Source organism: Simochromis diagramma, unplaced genomic scaffold (genome assembly GCF_900408965.1).
Source record: "Simochromis diagramma unplaced genomic scaffold, fSimDia1.1 OVJJ01000413.1, whole genome shotgun sequence".
In the NCBI taxonomy this organism is placed as follows: domain Eukaryota; kingdom Metazoa; phylum Chordata; class Actinopteri; order Cichliformes; family Cichlidae; genus Simochromis; species Simochromis diagramma.
The window spans coordinates 1459303-1483758 of NW_024386948.1; the positions used below are offsets into that span (position 1 = coordinate 1459303).

A 24456-nucleotide genomic window follows, 5' to 3' on the forward strand; every position below is an offset into this window, starting at 1 on the left:
ATCCATCCATTAAAATAACCTTACTGTAATCAACACCATTTCACTGTCCTTCAGGTTATATTTGAATTAATGCAGCATGCTTTTCACTTCTTTTAGGCTCTTTGTCATACACACAAACAATCTAATACTTGCATCTCTAAACACATTTAGAGGAAAAAGTCTGCCTGACAGTTACCTGAGGAGGTGGGATCATCTGAGAAATCATGGAGCTCCTCAGGGGGGTCACCATAGTAGGAATTAAACTTGTGGCTGGAAACAGCAGCCAGCACTGCACCCTGAGACAGAGAGTAGGGGGTAACATGGATATTAAGTGAAATATACGTATATAAATAGATGTTATATATAAGAGTTTAAAGTGTTTAAAAGGTTGAGATGAGAGTAAAAATTCTGCCAGCAGCTTAATCTGGGTCATTAGAAACATCTGCACAGAGGGGATGTGGAGAGACTTCCTCTCATACTGAAACTTTTCCTCTTGGAGTCTAATAACACTGCGCTAACCTTCAGCTTCCTCCTGGCGTTGAACTTTCTCAGCTGCTCAACTGTTTCGGGCAGGTGGATCTTGTAGGCATACCTGTCCCTCTCCTGCATTTATTGGGAATCACAGACATAAAGATGAAGGACATTAGCGCTCGCACAGAGACAGTGAACGGATGTGAAAGCAGAGCTGTGGTTCTGAGCAAAAGGAAGTGTGCTTGAGTTAACATCAGTCAGGCCAGTGGTTTAAAGGTGAATTTGAGCTTGCAAAAACATTTACAGCAGGCAACAAATATTCACGCCCGTTTCTGGGTTTTTAAAATAGTAAACACGATTATGAAAAAAAAAAAGAGGAAATCAAACAACAATAACCTCCTACAGCTGCAGAGATGTGAAGTCAGAGATGTGAAGTGAGAGTATTTTTATTTGCATTCAGTTAATTTGAATGTTAGCAGTATGTGCATGTGTGTGTGAGTCTTGTGATCTTGCCTTCAGCCAGGGGTGGTTGAGAGCCTCATAGACAGTGATTCTCTCAGCAGGGTCAAGCATCAGCATGCGCCTCACCAGGTCCTTGGCGCTCTCAGAGATGTGAGCCCACTGGCGGGGGTTCATCTGAAACCCAGAGAAATATTCAGAAACGCGTGAAGTAGCCAGGATGGCAGCCGAATCTGGCAGTAATTAAAGATCCAAGGACAAATTACACACCATTTAATGCTTCATAAATAAACCCACATCATTTTTCTCCCCCCTGTTGTGCAAAATGTTTCGGTGGTTTGCTTCATTGTTTTACAGTTTGGTTTTTTTGGCAGCAGCTTGACGGAAGATAGCAACGGTGTTGTCCATCACTCTGCACACTGCGACTGCATCTGCTACAGATTAGTGCACCAAACAGGAAACTCATACTGTGCTGAAAGCAGATAATTCATCAGACCTTTATCTTAGTTTTTTTCTGCTGATACAGTCACTTTATTCATCACCTCTCACATTCTTGTTGTGTGAGAGGAAAAGCTGAAGACACCGGGGGGGGAGGAAAGGCAGGCCGCAATTTGAAGTTCTGAAGTGATGTGGTAAAAGCACTGCATTCAGTTCCTGTAATCCAAGACCTCAACCTTGTATCTAACATGCACAACAGCACAGTTCAGTCTGAGCCTCAGGGCCAAAGCGCTGGTGCTTCTCTGTTCACCAACAGGCCGTTTTGGCATTTAGCGCCTACCTTGTATTTCCCTTTGATGATAGCCTCAAACAAGCGCTCCTTGGTGCCGTAGAAAGGCAGGCAGCCGGACAGCAGAATGAAGAGGATCACTCCACATCCCCACACATCTACCGGTTTGCCATAAGGCTCCCTTTTCACCACCTCTGGGGCCATGAAGTGGGGCGTGCCCACTCGACCTGAGGAAAGAGATAAATTTCATACACTACGCTGATACACTTTCATGATGAACTTTTTATTATTATTTAAAACACATTTAAACAAGCCCGTCCCGTGCTCTTTTTTTAGAGCGCTGCTGCTTGGAGAATATCTCACAATCCAATACGAGAGAGTCAGAGTGGATAGCTCAGACAGTTACATGTTGTGATTCATCTAATGAGCATGTCTTTGGACTGTGGGAACAGACTAGGGCTGCTCGAGGAGACCCACATAGACCTGCTTACTCATATCCAAAATACTGCTTGGTCATTTCGCTCAATCCAGCCTAAACCACAACCAGTGAAAACCTGTTTCTAATAACGTGGCAGTTTTTATTAAGTAGGATATTTTTATTGAAACATTACAAAGAAACAAACAAATCTATTACATTTCATTATTATTAAGGTTGTGGACAGAATGTAAGCATGAGTGAGACGTACAGTAAGGGGGGAAAAACCCGACCTTTAAAAGAGACTATGGAGGTGACTTCATACGTAAGCGTTAGTCTGCGTGAAGTCTGTTACCTCATTAACAAGTCGGTGCACTTTGCTGTCATTTCTGCATAATTGGTAACCACAGGTGTGGGGGAAGACCTACACTTGTTTTGTGGGCCACCTGTAATCACGGAATGCAAGAAAACCCTTGAAAAGTGTTTCACTGTACCTCCGGCTACTAAACCAGACTCTCCCAGCTGGATCGCCACTCCGAAGCCTCCGAGTTTCACTGGAGCAGAGTTCTCCTTTGAGGCCAGGAGCACACAGTGAGGCTGCAGAGGAATGAAAGACACGCGTCAGCACAGTGCAAATGACGACAAGCTAATACTTGGTACAATTAGGGCCCGACTGATGCGGGACAGTCCCAGCAGACTTTAAAAATCACACTGACTTTTTTTAAAATAAAAGAGGCACAAGCACAGACACTGCAGAGCATTGCTTTGCTCTCTGTGCAAGAGTGCAAGATTCCATTATGTTCAAATGGTGGTTAGTGTACCCTGGTTTCACTTGAGCTTGCACAAATCTGACAGTGCGTTCAAAAAGAGATGCACATTTTTTGTCTCCCAATTTGTGTGCTACAGAGCTCGGTGTTGACTGACTCCAGCAGTGAGCAATGGAGAACTCTGGAGGTAATTCACAAAGCTGAAGAGACCTTTTTTAACCCTCCAGTATGCTTTTTAGATTCTGGTTAATTCAGTTATTTTAGAAACTTGGCAGGATACAGACAGACACGTACAGCAGGAATCAATAGCAAACATTAATATATATACAAAAACAACAGAAACACACACATTAGAGAACAAGTTGAAAAGTGCCTGGAAGTAGCACAAAGAAAGAGACTGTATGTACTTAGGCTTGTGTGAAAAAGGTGACACCGAAGCTTCACCATGTAGTCACACAGGACTAGTACTGCAGGTCAGAGGCAGGTAAGAAAATATTTGCCAAGTGCCGTGATAGCTGCTGCTAAATTACAACGGCTAGTTTATTAAGGAGAAGGACATTAAGCCAACCGCGTTCACCGGCAGACTTGTACAAACTGCTTAATCAAAATTGTTATGACATTTTACTTAATATCTAATTCACTGGACAAATAGTGCGGCGACTCGCCACGACCCAAAGCTTTCTGCGAGGAAAACTAATCAGCTGATGTCAGCGGCTGATGAGCAGCGAGGACGGTGTTGCGTGGCATGTTTTCCATCACGGGTTCTGTGTCAGTGGTAATAAAACTGCTTCCCATCACAGTTTCACATATTTGTTCTTTTATAATAGTAAACCCAAGTTGCACACCTAATTTTTTTAAAAGACAACAAATGAAATGATGGGTTTCAGAGATGTGGATGCAAATTGGAAATAAAATTTGTTTAAAATGTTACCAAATGTTTGTTAAATGCAGTATTCCTCTCAGGTACATTCATCTTACTGTCACTTTTTGTGACAGTAAGAAGACATGCACAACCACAGTGAGTGTGAAAAGTGGTGGGCTCACTTCCTGTCTTCTTATTCTTTGCAAATTTTGTAGGGGGGGTGGAGAGAGAGAGTACGAGAGAGACAGCGAGAGAGAGAGAGAGAGAGAGAGAGAGAGAGAGAGAGAGAGAGAGAGAGAGGGGGCCGTCTCACATCTATGAGAGAGGAGAGGCTATGAAAGAGCTTTCCAGTAAAGACTGAAGACAAGCTGAGCAGAGCAGAAGCGGTGACACAGACAAGCCTGCAGGATAAATTACTTCAGAGGTGAAAACGGCAAAAAGGCGGTGCTCAGCCAGGACTAGTTTCTTTTAACATAAAACAATTAAACTCACCTTTATTCATTTAACAAAAGCTTTAAGAGACTGATAATGGAGCAGCATTAGAAGTTGGATGGAGGAAAATACACGCAGGACTACTGTGAGCTCACACTCCTACACATTCACAGCTGTGTTGGATCTCCTATGGAAGGATTATTGATGGTGAGTGTTGCACCTTAATCCAAACATCTGTGTGTACGAGTCAGAGTGACTGTGAGCGCTTTTGCATCTGCAGCGTGCACCCCTTGGCTCCGCTCTAACACCGTGGGACTGGAATTTATGCGTTAAACAGGCATAAAACTTCTGATTAGTCATGACTCCTGCTCCCACCCGTGAAAGCTAAATCACAGTGGAACTTTGAAAAAGCTGCACAGTGTACGGAGCTTTAATTTTGTAAGGTGCCGCACCTTTTTTTCAACACAAATTACTATAATTTCCACTTGATGGTGGAAAACTCACAGATCATTACTTGTGTGTGACCTTAATCTACAACCTACGTATTACTCACCTCACTGTGTATTACTCATAAAACACACAATTGCAGTTTCAGTCCGTGCACCTTGTTTTGCTGCACAGCAAGAGCTTCTTTGTATGTCTATTCAGTGAAAATAAGCTGATTTCCCCCCTTTTTTCCCCTTAGGTCCTGATGTTTAAAACTTCTGAGCCACAATGAATACGACTTTCAGGCCGGTACTCCCAACCTCTGCAGTGTTCGACACCTCTCTCCCTATATCCACGTCATCCCTCCCAGGCTACATGTCACCGTCTTCTCTTTCTCCTTTCTCCACCTCAAACTACACAGCTGTCACTTCAACCCCGATGCCTTGCTCATTTAATAATGAAAGCCTCCGTGTTCTGCAGGCGGTGGTCTATTCTCTTTTCTTCATCTTTGGACTCGTGGGTAACCTCTTTGCTTTGTGGGTCTTCCTGTTCCTGCATTCGGGCCGAAACTCAGTGCGGGTGTTCCTCATCAACTGTGCAGTGGCTGATCTGGTCTTCCTGGCATGCCTGCCCTTCAGGGTCTTCTTCCATATTAATGGAAACAAATGGGTACTGGGACCTGTGGCCTGCAAGATGGTGGGAAACCTATTTTACATGAACATGTACATGAGCATATTTCTACTCGGATTCATCAGCCTGGACAGGTACTTGAGGCTGAAGGGGAAGGGCAGAGCACGGAGAGGCCTAAGGCTGAGGCTGTGGGGGCAAAGCAAGCCGTGGAGCTGGGTGGCATGTGGAGTTCTGTGGATTGCATTCCTGGTGGGTACGATTCCCATGATTGCCGCACCAGAGGATAAGGAACACAGCGATAAGTGCTTCCAGTACAAAACGCGACAAAAAGCCTACTGGAAAGCCTACATCAACGCAGGGCTGGTGGTGATGTTCTGGTTCATCTTCATCATCCTCGTGGTTTCCTATGCCAAGATTGCCTCACGGCTGCAGCAGGTGTCACGGGAGAAGCCGGACCTACCTAACTCACAGAGATACAGGAGAACCGCAAAGAAGTCCTTCTTTGTCCTCTTTCTCTTCACCATCTGCTTCGGGCCCTACCACGCCTTTCGCCCCTTCTACATCTCCTCCCAATTGAGCTCAAGCCTATCCTGTAATTACATGCAAATCATGGACTGGACCAATGAGGTGATGTTGTTATTCTCAGCCTTTAACAGTTGCTTGGATCCTGTCATGTACTTTCTGTTATCGGGCTCGGTGCGCAAAGCTGCCCTCCAAGCACTCGGACGCAGACTCGGCCACCGGCTTCTCTTCCTGAATGACGTGACATCCAACAGCTCCACCATGGATTTCAGACGGCCGTCTGTCCCTGTGGTTGTACCCAACCTCGGTGTAAACACTCAGTCACTCACCCCCAGAACCAGTATGTGTGTCATCAACTCTAACCTCCGCTGCACAAGAGTGACTACGCTTCCACCTACTGGCCAACAGTGATCACAGGAGGAAAAAAAAAAAAATCGGAGTAAAGCATTTCCATTGACAGCTTCGGTTCTAACAAATTATGCCCCCGTACATGAACCACTGTCAGAGATGGATTTTGAACCAATTTCCATTATTGGTTAAAGACAACAGATTTATGTCTGAAGACGTACTACAGCATCAGCCATGTCTTTAAAAATGTACATTTACAAGACTAATGATGATATGAAATGTGTGTGCGTGTGTGTGAGTGAATGTCAAGAATTTTCAGTATTAAAAAAAAGTTTTATGGAGAAAAAATAAATTGCTGTAGACTTTAATAGAGAACTAACTTTTCTCTTTTCACACTCTTTCAGCACAGAGCACATTATATTGGCATACCTATACTGTTACAGTGGTGGATCCTCTAACAACAACCAGTGTTTCAAACAATGAGGTCAGAGTATGTAGGAGCTCAGGCTTCCTACTGCGTTAAATGCTTTGACTGTGGATCTTAACTCTGGATCCAGTGAAAGAAAAACTAATATAATTTTATGTATTAAGTGTGAATCATGCAGATTAATCGCAGTGAGTCTGCTCATGTAAGATAATCGTTTATTTACCCCAAATTTGTTTTAATTTTGAAGAAAAAAAAAAAGTGGCTGGAATGGACAATAACCTATTTCGTCCTTTAAGCCTTTTGCTTTGCTTGAGCTCAATAGTCTGCTCTTACAAGAAGCAAACGAAAGCCAGCTTTGACCCACCATGATGATCAGCGCTTGCACTGGTTCTGCTGCTGACAGCTTTGAGCCCTGTGTGGTCAAATGGCTCAGATGGGATCAAGGGCCTGGTTCAGCACTGCTCCATATGGTCTAGTAGTGTCGGACACCTGTGTTTGAGGGTTAATCCTGTTGGAAATACTGGGGGATTCTGATTTTGCTCTAGGAATGCCTAATAAATCCACACAGTTGATTTATTTACAGCCGTAGATCCCCAAGTATTTAAGTAAATATATTTCTAAAGGTGACATCTGGTCAAAACTTCATATTAATAGCACATTCAGAAATGTATTTACTCACAACTTTACTAAAATTGGTGTTCAATATTTATTTTATCGCTGTATGCTACAGCTAACACTGACTCTTGCTGAGGTGTTGGTTTGCCTAAAGGAAAAAAAAGAGACCTCATGGTGGTTTATTCTAAAAACCACAGAGTAACTAAACTTAATATTAAAAGCGGATATCAAGGGAAATTTTCGGGTCAAGCGTGGGTCGCTTTTAGCATTTGCCTTCCCACAAGCAGTGAAGACAGCGTCTTCACAGGAAGGCAGTAACACTGTGCAGTATACACTTCTGGTGTGATAAATATATTTAATAGGTTGTCCTTTGCGAGTCACGGAACATGTTCTGTGGTTTCACTAGCTTGACTGCACGAAAGCTCACCTTTACATCACGGTGAATCACATTGTTGTCATGGCAGTATCGAAGCGCCTCCAGAATCTGCCTCATGTAGTGGCTGGAGGGACAGAAAGCAGAAACAGAAGGGGGGGGCATCATTTAGAGCGTGCACAGAGATGTTGTGTATTTCAGGCTTTAATAATATTTGAAAATGTGAAGCCCACTCTTCACAGACTGTGTCCCCTACCTGGCCACTGCTTCGCTGTACACAAACCCAGCATCAGCTCGCTTCACGATTTCAAAACACAGGTCTGCACCGTCCATACTAGAAAAAAGGAAGAAAGGTTTAGGGTGGGTATGAAATGATCTGTTTAGTAATGAGTCAGCTGAGGACTCTTTATTAGTATAGATTTAGATTTGGTTTAGATTCAGGCTACATTTGAATCATTTCAATAATCAGATGAAAGACAAAAAAAAATAACAGCCGATACAATAAATTATTTTTCCTTCAAACACTTCTCATGTATAGTGCTGTAAAAAGTATTTGCCTCCTCCCGGATTTCTTTTTTGCATATTTGTCACACTTGAATGTTTCAGCTCATCAAACAAATTTTAATATTAGCCAAAGATAACCCAAGTAAATCCAGAATGCAGTTGGCCCTGTGTGAGAAAGTAAGGAAAGGAATTTTGGCCCACTCTTCTTTATAGAAGTGTTTTAATTCAGCCACACTGGGGGGGTTTTCAAGCATGAACAGGCTGTTTAAGGTCATGCCATCAGATTTAAGTCTGGACTTTGCCAAGGCCACTCCAAAACCTTTGTTTTTTTTTCTTCAAATAAGCTAATCAGAGGTGGACTAGCTGCTGTGTTTTGGATCTGTTTCATCATAATTAAAAAGCGCTCTTGAGCTTCACGACATGAACGGATGGTCGTACATTCTCCTTCAGGATTTTGCAGTAGAGAGCAGAATTCATGGTTCCATCAATCACAGCAACAAAACAGCCCGAGAGCATCACACTACCACCACCATGTTTGCCTGTTGCTATGATGATCTTTTTATAAAATGTTGTTAGTTGTACATCAGATGTAACAGGACTCAAACCTTGTGTTTTTTAGATGTTATTCTGGGGTCTTTAGTGACCTCCTTGATGAGTGGTGCACTCTTGGAGTCATTCTGGTAGGCTAGCGTCTCATTCCATTTATGGATAATGGCTGTCATTGTGGTTCGCTGGAGGCCCAAAGCCTAAGAAGTGGCTTTTGTAACCCTTTCCAGATTGTTAAATGTCAGTGACTTTGTGTCTCAGCCGTGTCTTTAGATCGTTGAATGATGCTTTTTGAGAGATTTTTTTAAACCCTACTTCATTTTGTCAGACAAGTTCTATTTAAGTGATTTCTGGCAGTAATCAGGTCTTGGTGTGAGTACTGAAACTGAATTACAAAAACATAGTTAATCACAGTTAATTCATGATTTAACAAGGAAGGAAATTACTTTTCCACAGGGGCCCAAGTAGGTTTACATAGCTTTTCTTTTCCCCCCTTTAAATTAAATTATTTGTTTGAAACATGCAAGTGTTAAAAGATGCAAAAATTTAAGAAATCAGGAACTGTACACTATTATACTTATGATTACATATTGCGCTGGCCTAGCAATATCTTCAAATATCACACTTTTTTTTCCTTTTTCTCGTCAAAGAGACCAAGAAGTCTGAAACCACAAAAACAAGGGGGTGTGAAATTACCAGTAACAGCCATCTGCCTAGTGCTGATAAAATTAGTTGGTAACTGTTTGCCTAGTGCGGTGGTGACGGTAGTTTATAAGAGAAAAGCTGCCATACATAAAACATACAAAATCCAAACCTAAAATTGGATGGGAATGTGAACTGTGTGCACGACACACTTACAATTCAAAGACCATGTAGAGCATGCCATCAGAGCTGTAAGTCTCCAGCAGCTCCACGATGTGGGGGTGTTTCAGCATGTGGCAGATGCTCGCCTCTCGCTTCAGATCTGTGAGAAAGAAATTCAACATGGGCTATGGTGAGACACATCGAACACTTTGGATTTCATCCAGTCTAATTATACTTCCAGGTTGTGAGGTAAAGTGCTAATATTTAAATGTATGCCAAGAGTCGTGTTACTGCTTCGTAGACTTTAAACTACACCTAAAATGCTTTTCCTTATTTTCTGACATCTATTTACAGCTCCAGTGCTGGATGTCTATACTTAAAATGGAAAAAGTTTCAAATGAAGCTGACAGCATATATGCAAGTGAGTCTTCAGACTGCTCTAAAAGGTCTTTTCCCCCCGGCTCTTAGCTCTAGGTGATGTCAGTGGGAGTGGATTGGATCCCCAATATCATCATCTCATGCACAAGGTTCAGCTTGTGAGCACGGCAGCCCGCCCACAGACCTTCTGTTTGTGAGACGCATCCAATTAAAGGGAGGAGAGGAAAGCTAAAAGAGCTAAAACAGGTTGACTGAGGAGCTGCAGGATAAAAGGAAAAAAGTTTATTTTCAACTGAATCAGGCGAAGCTGCCCTGTTAAGAGTCCAACAATTTAAACACAGAGTTGGAAATGAGCATAAAAAGTTTGCTTTTACAAAAACTGAAGCTTTTCATTCAGGTATTGCAAACTTTCAATATCAGATTAGCTTTTATTGTGTCCTGGGAGAAATTTACCTTGGACAAGCGAGGGAAACACATCATGTAAAATAACAGACAGATGCAAACATTAGTTTACAATTTTACCAATTATGGCACTAAATAAATTATACCTATTTCATTTACAATTTGGTATCCTGAACCTTTTTCATGAGGGCATTATAAAGCATGTGATTTTTGGTCCTAGTAATGTTCAAGTCCTGCTTTATCAGTGATATCTGAAGGGAAGATGAGGGGAGTATCCCTGACTACCTTTCCACCTATTGATGGACTTTATGCACTCAGTACTATAGGATCAATTTTCCTTCAACCTAAAGGTTTGCATTGTGAAACACATCTCCCTCTATACCCCTCTATACTATACTCACCCTATAAAACATTTAGATCTTTTATGTTTAAATGCAGTAAACGACAGAGAAACATAGAAATACCTGACTGCTCTTCTCATACCTCAGCAGACTGCCTGCCACATGACTAACTCAACACTAGGGGGAGCTGCAGAGCATTTAATTTGCCAGGCATCCTCTTCTTGATATATAGACTACAGACTAACTGATCAACAAGCTGGTCTCTACCAGAAAGAATGCACATCTGGATCACTGTCATCAACATCATGACTAATCCAGATCTGCAGAAACAATTGCAACATGACTGTGGGGATTTCTTATGTTTTGACTGCCTGGATGGAAAACACGCCTACGATTAGAGGACAGACTTCTCTCTTGTGAGAAGAGCAAAGACACGTTGTCTAATAGACTGACAGACAACTGGCAGGACATGAGGTAACGACAGAGATGCAGACTGCTGAGGCGAGCTGACAGACATAATGTGCTGCTGTTGGGCTTCTCAGTCCATAAAAAGCTCATTTACACACTCCGCTCCCCATCTGTAAGTCTACTGATCTTTGTGTGTGTGAGTGTGTGCTCTCTTTGTGTCGTGACCACTATCATTATGCAATACAGAGAACCGACAGAGTCCCCACTACAGAGCCCCCTATTCTGCTCTCCCTTTGCTTCCATCATTTCCTCCTTCTCGCCCTTTTCACACCGATCTCTTGCCCGTCTCATCGAGTAGCCATTCTTGAACTTAACAATGCTGCCCACTGTCCAACGAGGAAACGGCTGATGGAGCCAGAGAGGCCTGGAACGCTCTGAATGAAGCTGATGCCGTCCACTGGGCCTTTTCCAAAGCAGGCCTCGGTTAGCCTTTGTCATGTCATGCTAATAAATTGCACTTTGAAGACTGCAGGACCATGTTGCCACACCATCTCCTGATATTCTCACTATCATACAAAACTAATGTACAGAAATCACACTAAGAAGGCATTTAGGCTTGCCCATTCGCCAAGTGTTACTTTGTCTTCACTTCTGATAAATGACTTTTTCAATATTTAACATGTCTAACAAATAATACTGCAAATTGAACTACTGTATTTCCTCCCCAACAATTCAATACCTGTAAGTTTTTATGGGCATTGGGAGCCATCTACATCTGTCTTTTACTCAATACTCCAGACTCTTAATTATCGCATTCATCTTTTATTCATTCCACCTCTCTCACGTGTTTCGCACAGAAATACATTTGTATAGAAATCCAAATATTTGTTGCGTTAGCTCGAAGCTCAGCCCAGCCTGCAGCTCTGTCTCCTTTTCACTCGGATTTATGCTGACACGGAGTCTTTCTTAATAAGCTAAGGTATGTGGTCTCATGAAATCACTCTGGCTGCACTCCAGTTTTTCCACATTGCCACTCCGAGTGGCCGACTTGCAGATTAAAAAAAGTTAAAAAAAAAAAAAAAAAAAAAATGCTTAGGTTTACCAAATTTAAGGTGAAACTTTTACTGTGATCGACTCTTTGGGGGCTCACCTTAGCCTGACTGGTTTTCTTGTAGGGCGCTTGGTCTTATGATCCAAACAAATGTTTATGTAATTTGTTTTATATGGTAACCCACATAGACAAACAGGCAAATGTATAACCCTCATCCTCACACTGATAACAACTGATAATCACCAGGTCTGTAAAAGCCTGAACATTTATAGCAACACAATGATCAATTAACTAATTAACTGAGTGACAAAATTACTCTGCAAAGCTTGAATAATGAATTAACAGTTCAAGTCTAATCAAGCAAAAACACCAGAAAACTCTGGAATTGTATAACATTTGACAGACTGCATGATTTAAAAAAAAAAAAAAAGTATGTGCGCCCATGAAAAACATCAAATCTTTTCTATCAGTGCTTTATACCTGATTCTGCTACTGTGTTGTTTGCTGCCATTTATTGCAAACAAGGCATGTTGGCATTTTAACAATTTCTTTATTTAACAATATTATTTTTATGCTGGTCCTCTGCTCACACACTGCTGTGGGACGCATCCCATTCTCCAACAGTGTCATCAGGACTGCAGGCAGGCCTTTCCATCCTCTCCACTCCCAAATCCCAAATCCTGGAAGCAATCTCTGATAAACCCCGCTCTGTGAGGGTGAGCGTTGTCATCTTAGAGGAAAGACCAGATTTGTTTTTTCATGGGCGCAACCCACAAACTCAACTCTGCTGCTCAACCCACAAATGCGTTTTTCTTACAAATGTAGCACCATTTAAGGCCAAACAAACAGGCTTTCCAATGGTACGGCACTTTTTAACAGAATAAAAAAAGGACAATTATCACGCAACCTTCTGAATGTGCTTTAAATGATTTTATACTCTGAAGCTGTTTTAAATTGTTATTGATACCGACGTCTATCTAACAGTATTAACCACCCACAGCCCTTAAAACCCTCCCCTCAATATCTGCTACGGATTCGATCTCTTGCTGCCTAGCACAGTAAATCCCCACATTTGTGAAATGAGCTGCTCTCTGTTTATCGCAATATGAAAAAGCATACAATGTAATATTGTTGGCATTCCTAGAAATGCATCATGTGACACGAGAGCCTCTGTAACAAGTCATACACCAAAGCCCCAACCTTTAACGTATTGGAAGAATTCGACATCATTATCATCACATTTGGAAGTCTGCTCATTTTTGTGCCATTCCTGGTGAAAGTGACCACATGGTGAAGCATGTGTGAAGTGACTCAGGAGATTTAAAAAATAAAAATAAAAAAATGCTTTGAAATATTTCTGAGGTAAGAGAAACTCTTAAATGTGGGTGGTTTATGTTTTCAGATGAATACAATTAGCACAAAAATAACCTGGGTGTAAGTTCTGGTTTGGGAAACCTTGGTGTAACACTCCGATTTTTCCTCTTTCTCCTCCCTCGGGTCATTTCCTTTTCCTGCTGTTATTGGCTGCCAGAATAATCTCTGGCTGGGGCATCACAGATGGCCCATAGTGAATGCCAATACTACCACCAACACACACACACCTGTGATTTTTGTCTCAATCCCTCACTCCCCACCCTGACACACACACCCTGACACACACACACACACACAGCATGACAAAACCCAAACCCACATGGTGAGACAAGGCATGCATGGAGCATCTCACAAAATGTGAGCCTATCACACCCTAAACCAACACACGACACATGCAGTTCCAAGATATTACTCATCTGGGTGCAGTGTATGCAACATTATGGCCTGTTTATTTATGTGTGAGAGGCCATTATGCACTCTGTGAGTGCCACAGTGTTTGATGTGTGAGCCAACCTCCATTTGCAGTTTAATCCCAATATTTGTTTTAACCCACAAGAACATGGGGGGTCCCATTACACAGAACACAGCTCTTCTAGGTCTGTTAAAGAGTGCGGTTCCTTGAATAATCTCTATAGTGACGCTCTCTTGCCCTGGTTATGTTAACCCCTTCCATCTGGTGCTTTAAGTGAAAAACCAGCACACGTGACCTGCCAGCCCCAGATCAATCCAGGTCTGCTGTGCTTCTCACCTTCTGTGCTGAGGCCAGGGCTGGAGGTAAAGCTGGCCACATCAACAATCTTTACAGCAAACTGCTGGCCGGTGTCCCTGTTGATGCAGCGCCTCACCACGCTGAAGGGACCCCTGCAATACAAAAAGGTTTAAAGTTAGTCACAGATACCTACAGACACAAACACAAGCGTCTGCATGCATTTCTTTCATTCACTTCATGACTCCTGAGTTCAGTGAGCGCCTGCCATAAACCTATGTACACATAATGATGGGCACACACTAGTCTTGGGCAGTGGGCAGACATAGTGTTGTTTCTGGGAATATTCTGGATTTACAGTGGGTGGTTAGCTACGCTTCGTAGTCTCCATGCTCGTGCCAGTGGGAATTACAGAGCGGTGTGGTGCAGCGCAGCTGTAAAAGCTAAAATAAAAGCTTTATTATAGAGACCTGTGCTAGGGAGACCTACCCTACACAGTTTATTTTGGGGGAAAGGAGGTGGCAGATATTGCAAATTTGTGTTTCCTCTTATAGCTGATTTGGAGCTTGACATGTGCAGTAAGACAAAATTTCCTGATTTGAGCAGCATTTCTTGAGATTTTCAATTTAATATGAAAAAAGCAGTCAAAAAAAAAAAAAAAAAAAAAAAAAAAAAAAAAAAAAATGCGGGGCAAAATTTAGATTTCAAATGACAAATTTGTTCACTCAACAATCTGCCTACATACGTGTTAAGCCTCTACAGAATTATCAGCAAACTAATGCTGAGAAATCCATATCCTGCATGACCTTTCTAGTGGTATGCGTGGTAGCACACAAGTTAAAGTGTACACCTGATAACTTATCAGTCAAAAGTGCTCAAATTAATCAAGTACTGATATAGCGAGGACAAGAACGAGAAGAAGAAACAAAACACACTTTTTCAAGGGGTTTAAATAGCTTATTAAGAGGAACCTGTATAAAGAGCCTACTCTTCTTTCTCATGGTTTAATCACAATATAAAATAAATATAAGATTATAATGAACCAACAGTTTGAAAGAATTTGAAAATACATGCATGCCACATACAGCTGCCTCTAATAAGTAAGCATAACACACGCAGCTCTCCAAATGCTGCAAGTTCTGCTCAAAGTGGCCTCTTCAGCAAGCAGCGGCTCTCAAAGAAACGACACTGCTAGCTCCTGTCACGCTGTGAAGTTTATTTGATGTTTAATTAAGAGTGGAAGAAGAGAAGGATCACTAAATGATATCCAAAACTATCCCAACAGCAGACCACCCTGACTAAAGGGAGACATGAGACAGGAACTTTCAAAGTAAAAGCACGTTAATTTACCAGTTGTGAAATGAATCACAGCATTGCTGGACGGAACAAACAAACTGCTCTATGTACTTGGCTGGCCAGGTTTTGTTTTTTTTAAATAAGATGCTATGTAAACAACAAAACATAGATAATCTATTACTTTTGCAATCCAGATTACAACCCGTCTTAAGGAAAAGAAAAAAGAAAAAAAAAAAAATCTTTGCTGTAGGAATGTACTCGAGATGTTGCAGTTCATTTCGAGATAAGCTACTTCACATTTATAGAAATTGTAAGGATTTGAACATTATAAAAATGATTCCCAAAGCTATACATATGCTGATAATCATGGTACCCCAGGCAGTTTATATAGTAATTTCATCCAGATTGATCAACACATGTAGGAGAAGTTGGGGAACAGATCATTATAATAATAGGTTTTTAAAAAATAATTAAAAATTAAAACCTTAAGTATTTGAACAATTACATCATTTCTGTCATTTTGCTTCCACCATCACAACACACACTGCTTTTATAGTGTGTACACATTGGTGTAACCCTAGACACCTGTCGGCTTTCCTGATGAGATCATACGAGCAGCAGATCACGTTCGTGTAGGAACTGGAACATTTTGTGTAAAAACAGACACTGAAAGTAAAGACATGCATATTTTCTGTCTCCGGGCCCACTGAGAGTTAGACGCACACACACCCCTGCCGTGGTACAGCTGTCTCTACATCTCCCGGGTCTGCAATCCTCAGTGGTGGAAACAGTTCTGCTCACTCACACACTCTTACACACACATCCACAGCAACACCTATCTGATGAAGCCCTGATTGGTAGCTGTTACCAGGTACTTCTTTAGCTGAATCAGTGAATGAAGTTGCCCGACGATGCCCTTCCTGTGCCGAGCATGGCAGCTGCACCTGTATTTGCTCTCACGTTAGTTTGTAAAGACCAACCCGTACAAATGCAGGCAGCATGTGCACACTGTGAGCCAAGAGAACTCTTAAAACACTCTTCTCATCAGGGTGCGCAGGAATCCAGTTGATGATCTGACAGTCTCAGTGACCTTTGCCCTTGGGTTGATGTGCTGAAACAGCTGTGTTTACCCATTAGGAAGTGGGAGGTGTGGGTTGCTGCTTGAGTGCTTGATGGGACTTCTGACACCCCTGTTCCAACCCTGCAATCTTAACCAGCTGCGAAAGCGAGATGGGTATCGTTTTTACTTTGAGTGTCTGTCTGTCTGCTGCAGCAATTCTCTCTGTGATTATTCTCCATGAATGATCGCATGATTGGCTCATTATACATATCCAGCTTAGTCTTTAAAGCAAGCTTTCACCTGAAATTAATGTCAGACAATAGCCCCACATGACTAATGAGGATAAACAAGCAAGCCATACAAGCACATGGCTAATTAACATACTACAATAGCCATTTCTCAATCCATTCAAACGCTTGCTGTTTACACCAGCACAAAAATCAGTTCATTTTTATTTAAATAAAAACTTCCGTTGTCTCAAGGTGCTTTAAAGACCTGCAGTAACACAGAGAAAACAACAATCAGATGACTCATGAGTAGGCAATTGGCAACAGTGGGAAAGAAAAACTCCCTGCACTTCCTGTATCCCCCATGTAGCCTTAATTTTTCAGATGCATAGGTTGATGCTTGGTATTTTAGTAAAAAGCTTGGCACTAAACTCATTGTCATTTGCTAAGGGACAATGCCCTTCCCAAAGCCCCAATCTCCACACCATTGAAATGTATGTATGTAATTTATCTATGCTTATAAGCCAGGAATTCAACCAATTTAAATAAACTCTACTAACTCTGTCAAGAAGAGTGCTCAAATATCCAGCCAGAATTATGCTAGAAGTTTGTTGACTGTCACTGAAAGCATCTGTTCGATGTGTAACTTGTTAAGAGGCATTTAAGCAAATACTAGTGGGGGTTTCTGTATCCTGTATTTATACTTTTGACACTGGATTTTCTCTAATCCACACACAAAGTAAATTCTAACTTGTGCATCCAACTCTTGTGTTTTTGAAGTCATTAAAGATGTATGCTGAACAATCAATCAAGACTAGAAAAGGAACAGTTCAAAGAAATGACTATAAGCCCCAAATTACCACGACATTCATGCCCATGGCATGTGTTTTTAAACTTCTGACCACCGCTGTAGCTTCAACCCACAGGGTAATTTTGTATTGAGTCACTACTTTATCAGGCACAACTCTTCATGGTTTAAGACTTTCTGTAGAAACAGCAGGCCGTAGAGTCTGCCTTTGTTGTGGTTTACGTGTTGTCTCTTTGACATTGTGTTAGAGAGGTGTTACCTAGAGCTGCTTGATTTAGGTAAACACCAAAGGGTTATTTTGCTCATTAACTGTAATCTTCATTGTTTAATGCAATTATTCAAATTATTGTTAACAAATACATCATGCATTTGCCAGATTTATTGGTATGCCGGTCTTAATTTCATGCATGATATCAGTTTTACAACTGCCATTACATTGATGATAGATTGGCCAATGTGAAAAAAAAGCACTGCTGTGAAGAAAAAGGCGCGTGCTCTATTTATAACACACCAAATCTTCCTAAGAGAAATGACTGCAAAAAACAACAACCAACTATTAATTTTTACCACACTAGCGTGATTCTAAAGCGTGGAAAAGTCAAAATTGTAATTAAAATCTGTTTAATCATCTAGGCCTCTTTAGTGATTTCGGAAACTGGTTGTATTTAAGATGCCGTTCTTAGTATTAAGTTTCCTTCTGTTTGTAAATGGGATTGTGGAGACAGCTGTTCACACGGAAAACTCAGGGTTCAAGTTCCAACACCGGCAAGCATGCCCAAAAGCCCAAAATTACCATGACATGCATGCCCATGCCGTAGCACCCTTGAATTTAGCTACTATGGTGAAGAAAAAAAAAAAAAAATCCCATTTTTTCTCCACAATGGTTGTAACCTAATCAGGTGGTCTCTGGTTCCAGATCTGCAACTTACTGGTGAAGGTTTAGGCAACTTCAGTGAGAGACTATAAACACGGGGGCACAAATGATTCAGTGAGGGTAAGGCTATTTTGGCACTGGTCTAGTGTATTTCAATAACAGTCATTACCACCATTAAGCAATGATGTGGGATGGGGTGAATCGGCCCCATTTTATGCATCAACCTCATTTGTAATCTTGGCTTTAAATGCAAGAATCTGCATGGAGAATTAGCCCCTGAATTAGGCCATTTTTACATGTTGTGTGAGAGAGGGGGCTGGGACTGCCAATTAATTTGATAAATTAGAATGTAATTCATCTCATTTGGCATGAAGAAAAAATTAAATGACCATTCAACCATATTCATGAGCCATTACAGAGGCATTATAAGAGCCCAAGTAACTATAAAAGACATAAATTGCATATGTACTTATAAATTCATCTTTGTGAGGACCATTTCGAGTTTTAGATCTCCTCTGTGAGGACATTATGGCTGGTACCTGCTTTCCAACACACCAAAAAAGCTACTCAGAGGCTCAGATTTGACCTAACATTTAAGATCAGGATTAGATTCAAGGATACAATTTGGTGGCGCTCAGTGTTACTGTGGGTTTACTCTGTGTCCTCACAAAGACAGAAACACAGACGTGTGTATGCTGGGAAGCGGTGAGGCCGCATGCCATACTGACATCACCGCAGCTGTGCTAAGTGGGCTCATACAAAACTCCCACACATGGCTCACATCCGACAGCAGCAGTCATCAAACATTAGCTCGAAGTGGCAGTCTTTACAGACTGCTCTTTGGCTCATTTCAGCTCTCTGCTTTGTGTAAATCCAAGAAACGATGTTAGGAGCATTTTTAACATTCATACTGGCCATGAGTGAAATATCTTCTCAGATGATTCTCTTTCCTCTCTCTAAAGCAGAGGCAGGACACATCTGTAAGCTGCAGACTCCACATGACCACTACTGCTTAGAACAGCATTTTGACTTTTTACCTGTGGTAAGAAGCTAGCATAAGTCTCAGTCTCAGAGTTTATCAGATGGGTGCTAACTGGTGCTGGACAGTGTTGACTTTTAACATAATAGACACTTAAACTTATCATCATCTGCTCTCGTCCTAGTAAACATTATTAGAGACACACAGCTTAGCCATTTTCTAAACATCCACTGCATGCATGGAATCTCACCATCACCCCATAACCTTCTTTAATGATTCACAACGGTTAGCTCAACAGTGATGGCAGAAACATAATTGGAAGCTCAAAAACGTGGAATCAAATACAAAATATATTGTGATTCTCTGCGGTGACTCCTACACATGCACAGAACTCTATTCATAATTTCTAAACAGATGTGCACTTGAAAGTGAGAAAACGCAAGTTCATTATCGTGATTCCACAAAACTAATTCTTCAACAACTATTTGCCCTACTGCCCAAACTGAGCTTAAGTCCAAAGCTTTTAATTTAACAAGTTCAACAAAGTTCAGAGCTCTGTCAAGGATAGTCTGTGTACGTCTGAGGAGCAGTAATCCAGAGCTGCTTCTTTATGCAAATCAGGAAAACAACCCTTTGAATATGTGCAGGGAAATTAGCAAACCGGTTGCAAACTGAAATTCAGAGCGCACATACCCTCAGGAGGCTTGAAAGCTTTGGCAGAAAATCCTCTCTTTTACATAAGCCAGAAGAGGATCCAAGATTGTTTAAACCTCCCTGTAGAGTCTGGTCTTGTAGTCTGAAAGAAAGCTTCAACTTCGCACCATCCATTCACAACTATTGATCTGTGTGTGGGCATATACTACACATGGAAAGGAAAGTTGAGACCACAAGTGCCCTAGTGAATGAAAACAACATACTGTGTATAGTGTGGTAAAGTTTATGTGCCGTGCTACAATCTAGCAAAAATATCCCATTATGCAGATTGCAGAAAAGATTTTGTAATGGCAAACAAAAACAAACAAACACACAAAAAAAACCTCTCTCTAGAAATGTTTCCTCCACAAAAGCAAGATGACGCTGTAATGTGATGCCTTATTGATCCCAGCAGGAACTGCAGCAAAGTCTTGCATAGGACGCTGCAGTGCATGGTTGCCAGTGTTGGCACTTGAACCCTGAGTTTTCCATGTGAACAGGCAGTCTCCACAATCCCATTTACAAACAGAAGGAAACATAATATCAAGAATAGCATCTTAAATACAACCTAATTGTGCAGACAATGCTAACCAGTTTCCAAAAATCACTAGAGGCCTAGGTGATTAAACAGATATTAATTATAAGTCTGGCTTTTCAATGCCTCAGAATCCAGATAGTGTGGTCAAAACTATTAGTTCGTTTGCAGTCATTTTTCTTTGGAAGATTTTGTGTGTTATAAATAGAGCACACACCTTTTCCTTTACAGCCAATCTATCATCAGTGTGATGGTAGCTGAAATAAAACTGATATTATGCATGAAATTAAGACCGGCATACCAATAAATCTGGCAAATGCATGATGTATTTCTTAACAATAATTTGAATAATTGTGTTAAACAATGACGATTACAGTTAATGAGCAAAGTAACACTTTGGTGTTTACCTAAATCAAGCAGCTCTATGTAACACCTCTCTAAAGCCTCATTTCCATTACTACCTACTCATCTCACCAAGGCTCGACTCGGATCAAGCGGTTTTCCATTAAATTCATGTACCACCTACAGTTGGTGGGACATTCACTCATCATAGCAACGCAGCAGAGTGTCCCATGGCATAATTAGTATGCGACACGACAATAATGGTGTACGTCGAGGCGATGATATACCTGCTGCTCTGTCTGTGGCTTTTCGTCAGACTCTGGGACAAACGGTGTTTTTGTAGCCATTTCCCTCATTGCCCGGGTGTCAAAAATGGCAGTTTTGATTTTCATGAACGAGATACTCTCATGACTCATTCAGTGATGCCACTGACCATATAATTGGTTAGCTGCAGTCTGGAACTCCGGCCAACAGGTACTAAAATAGGTCATGGTACCTGGTACCAGGTACTAAGGGAAAACCTTTAAAACCGTGGTGAACCATGGCGAGTCGACCTGAGCAGGTAGTAATGGAAAAGGGGCTTAATATGAGTGTCAAAAAGACAAAACGTAGGGTGTCGGTTTAGCTCAGTGTGTTAAGCAGGTGACTACAGGCCATATAGCTGAGAGCGGCCGGCCCGGGTTCGTGTCTGACTCGTGGCCCTTTGATCATGTCTTCCCCTCTCTCTCACTGTATCTATGAAATAAGGCCAGAAAAGAAAAGAAAAAAAAGACAACACGTAATCCACAACAAAGACACGTTCTGCCAGTGCAACAGAAAGTCTTCAGACATGCATGGACCAGGTAGCAATCAACAAATGTCTGGAACATCACCTCCTCCTTACATCTTTACTGAGTTTCTTGGCCTCTCTCAAAATCAGCCCAGTGCTGGCAAACAGATGCTGGCAAAGAGAAACTACTAGCTGTCATGATCACCAACAATGAGTTAACAGGGCTTGGCCTTATCAATTTACGATCGTATACAACCTTCAGCACCACTTATTAAAAGACTTAAAGAAGTGTGTATATACATTTGAGCCTACATGTATATCTGTGACTGTGTGGATCAGAGAAGATCATTAAAAGGTGTATGGTATTCAATTATTCCACAATAAAAAAATGAAATCATTAAAAGTAGGGATTCTTTGGTTGATCACCTGCATGTCTTTAAACTTAAAAGCTAACTTTAATTCAATTTTCCCAGTTTCCCACTTCTTTGTGTGTTATTTGAGGTCTTGATTTCAGTATGTGTTTCACAGGAGATCTCTCAGTCATGTCCCTGAACAAAATCAGGGCACAAGCATCAAACAGTAGGGCAATAGCATGTTTTAGAATGACAGCTGCATGTCAGCCTCCAATGACAATTTAGTACCTAAAAAGGGATCTACTTCAACAACTAAGCACAATGCTTAGCAGGAACAGTTTTATTGCATATTGCAAACGGTGGAAACAACAAACTTGTTTCACCACAAAGAAACAGACTGTCAAGTATAACCAGGAGGAGTTAACACAGTGAACCAAAAGTTATCGAATGACTCAGCCAAGTATCGCTGGAGCTCTCGGTAGTTACGCTGCATATAACAGGAAGAGCAAATGGTGGATGGAAATTGCTGATGCAGTTACACTGTGGTAAAGAAGGGCTTTAAATAGCCGTTTAGAAAACCTGAACCGAGGTACAAAACTGCCAGTAGAACATATTTTTGAGTTGCAATTTTAATGTTAATGTAACACTAAATATATAATGACTAATTTACACCAACTGACATATAATTAACTCTGAGTTATTGGTTCTATTACTAATTAGTTAAACTAAACTAATGTAAGTCGATTGACAGCAACCAACCAACCAACCCGGTGGCGTAACGTTCCCTACTGACAGATGATGCTTTTAAAAAAACGTAAGCACTTATTTCTTAAATTCTGCTACACAGACGGTGTTAAATCTATGTCAGTTTTAGAGAGCAGGGCTCAATGGTGTAAATTAGCCTTTATATGTGTAGTTTCATGTTCACTTTAAGATTAAGTTCCTTATACTGCATTATACTTAATATACATACATTTGGCTTGTGCTGCGTCACTGCATATATAGATGAGTCATTACTTTTGCATCATAATGCTACTGCTGCTATCTTGTGGCAATAAAGTCACACTTCAAATCAGCAGTAGTCTGTCATCGGTGAACGGCAGCTCAATTGGCAACAACTTCGGAAAATTCCCTTCATTTTGTTTGTTTTAATAAACAATGCAACTTGCAAGATGCAATCACAAATAAAACAGTGATTGCAATTTTTCTATTTTAACTCTATATGATCACAAGTGTCAAATTTGTGATCATATAGATTTCCTTGAACTGTCGTGATATAACTTCGAGGCTATCCAGTCTTTAAGTGATGACGTGCTGAATCCTGCTTCCGGGTCCAAACTACCCTGCGTTTAATAGGGCTATTGTGCTTTAAACATGTTTTAATACTTTGTAACTTGTTCTATTTTCTCTCAACAAGCCCCTAAAAACAGTCAGTGATCACTGTCAGCCTCTCTCGGTTTTATTACCGCTAATAATTTTAAAGCTCAGTTTTTAAAACCTTAGGATGCAACTACAGCCCAGCCCATGCAGCAGTACATTAATGACCAACCTCGTATTGTGGATGGATTATCTTACTTGTTCTCCTGACTGACGTTTGGTCCATTTACAGCATCCTGCCATGTGATTACATTTGTTCCTAACCATCGGGAACCCTCACGTCGGCTTTTATCGAGTGGGAAAAAAAAGTTTGTTCGTCCTCCAGCTTCACTGTGCTAATGTTATGCTAACATAGCTGTGTCGCTAGCGATCATGTAGCACATCATTATATACCAGCTAGTCCAACTTCAGTAACCCTACAAACGTCGCTGCTGTTTACTTTCCTATCTTAATTTATGTTGGAAGTGATAGCAGAGCTGTACGTTTAATTTTTTTCAGAAATCTCTGTCAGAACATGGTATATTATATTTAGATGGAAGCTAGCGAGCTAACACCCTGCTAACTTCTAACTCCATTAAATTTAATCAATTCTGTTTTCATGGATGCCTGAATGTTAAACTTAATCGCTGCACCTGGTAAAGTAGCAACATTGCTCTTTTTCATTAAAGATGAAGGAATTTAGACAGTTTTTCAACTCCCAGTAATTCTTTAGTGATCGTTTGACTTTGGGACCTGCAGCGGAGTTTGGGCCCGGACGCAGCTAATGACATCAGACTTAAAGACCGGATTATCACCCACTCTGTGCAAGAGCATTAGAAATTAACTGCAAAAACAACTTTCATGGTAAGTCATGTACACATCCCAATTCTCAATAAATCTCCACCAAAACCTCATCATAAAGGCTGTAATTTACAATTTTTTTAGCATTTTGACAAAGACTGATTGAAACTAATATATATTCATGTTTTTGATTTTAGTTTTATTAGAGCACAAAATTAATTCAGTTGCTTTACTCTTTTTTTTTTTTTTTGTGCAACTCAAAGTGCACGTTTATTATCACATCACTGCCAGCTTTGCTCGTAAATATAAATGTTGTTGCTGCACAAGTAGCAGCACTGGTGGTGGCTATTATATCATTTATATAAGGCTTTCTTATGATTTAGTAGCCAGTTGTTA

At 41.0% G+C, this 24456-nt stretch overlaps 2 protein-coding genes across 2 annotated transcripts in view; one reads left to right on the forward strand and one right to left on the reverse strand.

The window, feature by feature from the left end:
* LOC120737509 (peripheral plasma membrane protein CASK-like) overlaps window positions 1–24456 on the reverse strand; it is a 48074-nt gene that overhangs the window by 18092 nt on the left and 5526 nt on the right. Inside the window, 9 exon segments of the mRNA XM_040038265.1 lie at window positions 176–275; window positions 499–582; window positions 964–1086; window positions 1688–1863; window positions 2546–2648; window positions 7508–7580; window positions 7710–7787; window positions 9362–9467; window positions 14010–14122. Of these exon segments, the coding sequence (XP_039894199.1) occupies window positions 176–275; window positions 499–582; window positions 964–1086; window positions 1688–1863; window positions 2546–2648; window positions 7508–7580; window positions 7710–7787; window positions 9362–9467; window positions 14010–14122 (956 nt within the window).
* On the forward strand, window positions 3741–6181 carry LOC120737510 (probable G-protein coupled receptor 34). Its single transcript, XM_040038266.1, has 2 exons — window positions 3741–4319; window positions 4798–6181. The coding sequence occupies exon 2, from the start codon at window positions 4827–4829 to the stop codon at window positions 6099–6101; it is 1275 nt and encodes a 424-aa protein (XP_039894200.1). The 5' UTR covers window positions 3741–4319; window positions 4798–4826; the 3' UTR covers window positions 6102–6181.

Excerpts from the sequence above, each read along its gene's own strand:
- LOC120737510 (XM_040038266.1), top strand. The coding sequence starts at position 4,827 with ATGAATACGACTTTCAGGCCGGTACTCCCAACCTCTGCAGTGTTCGAC.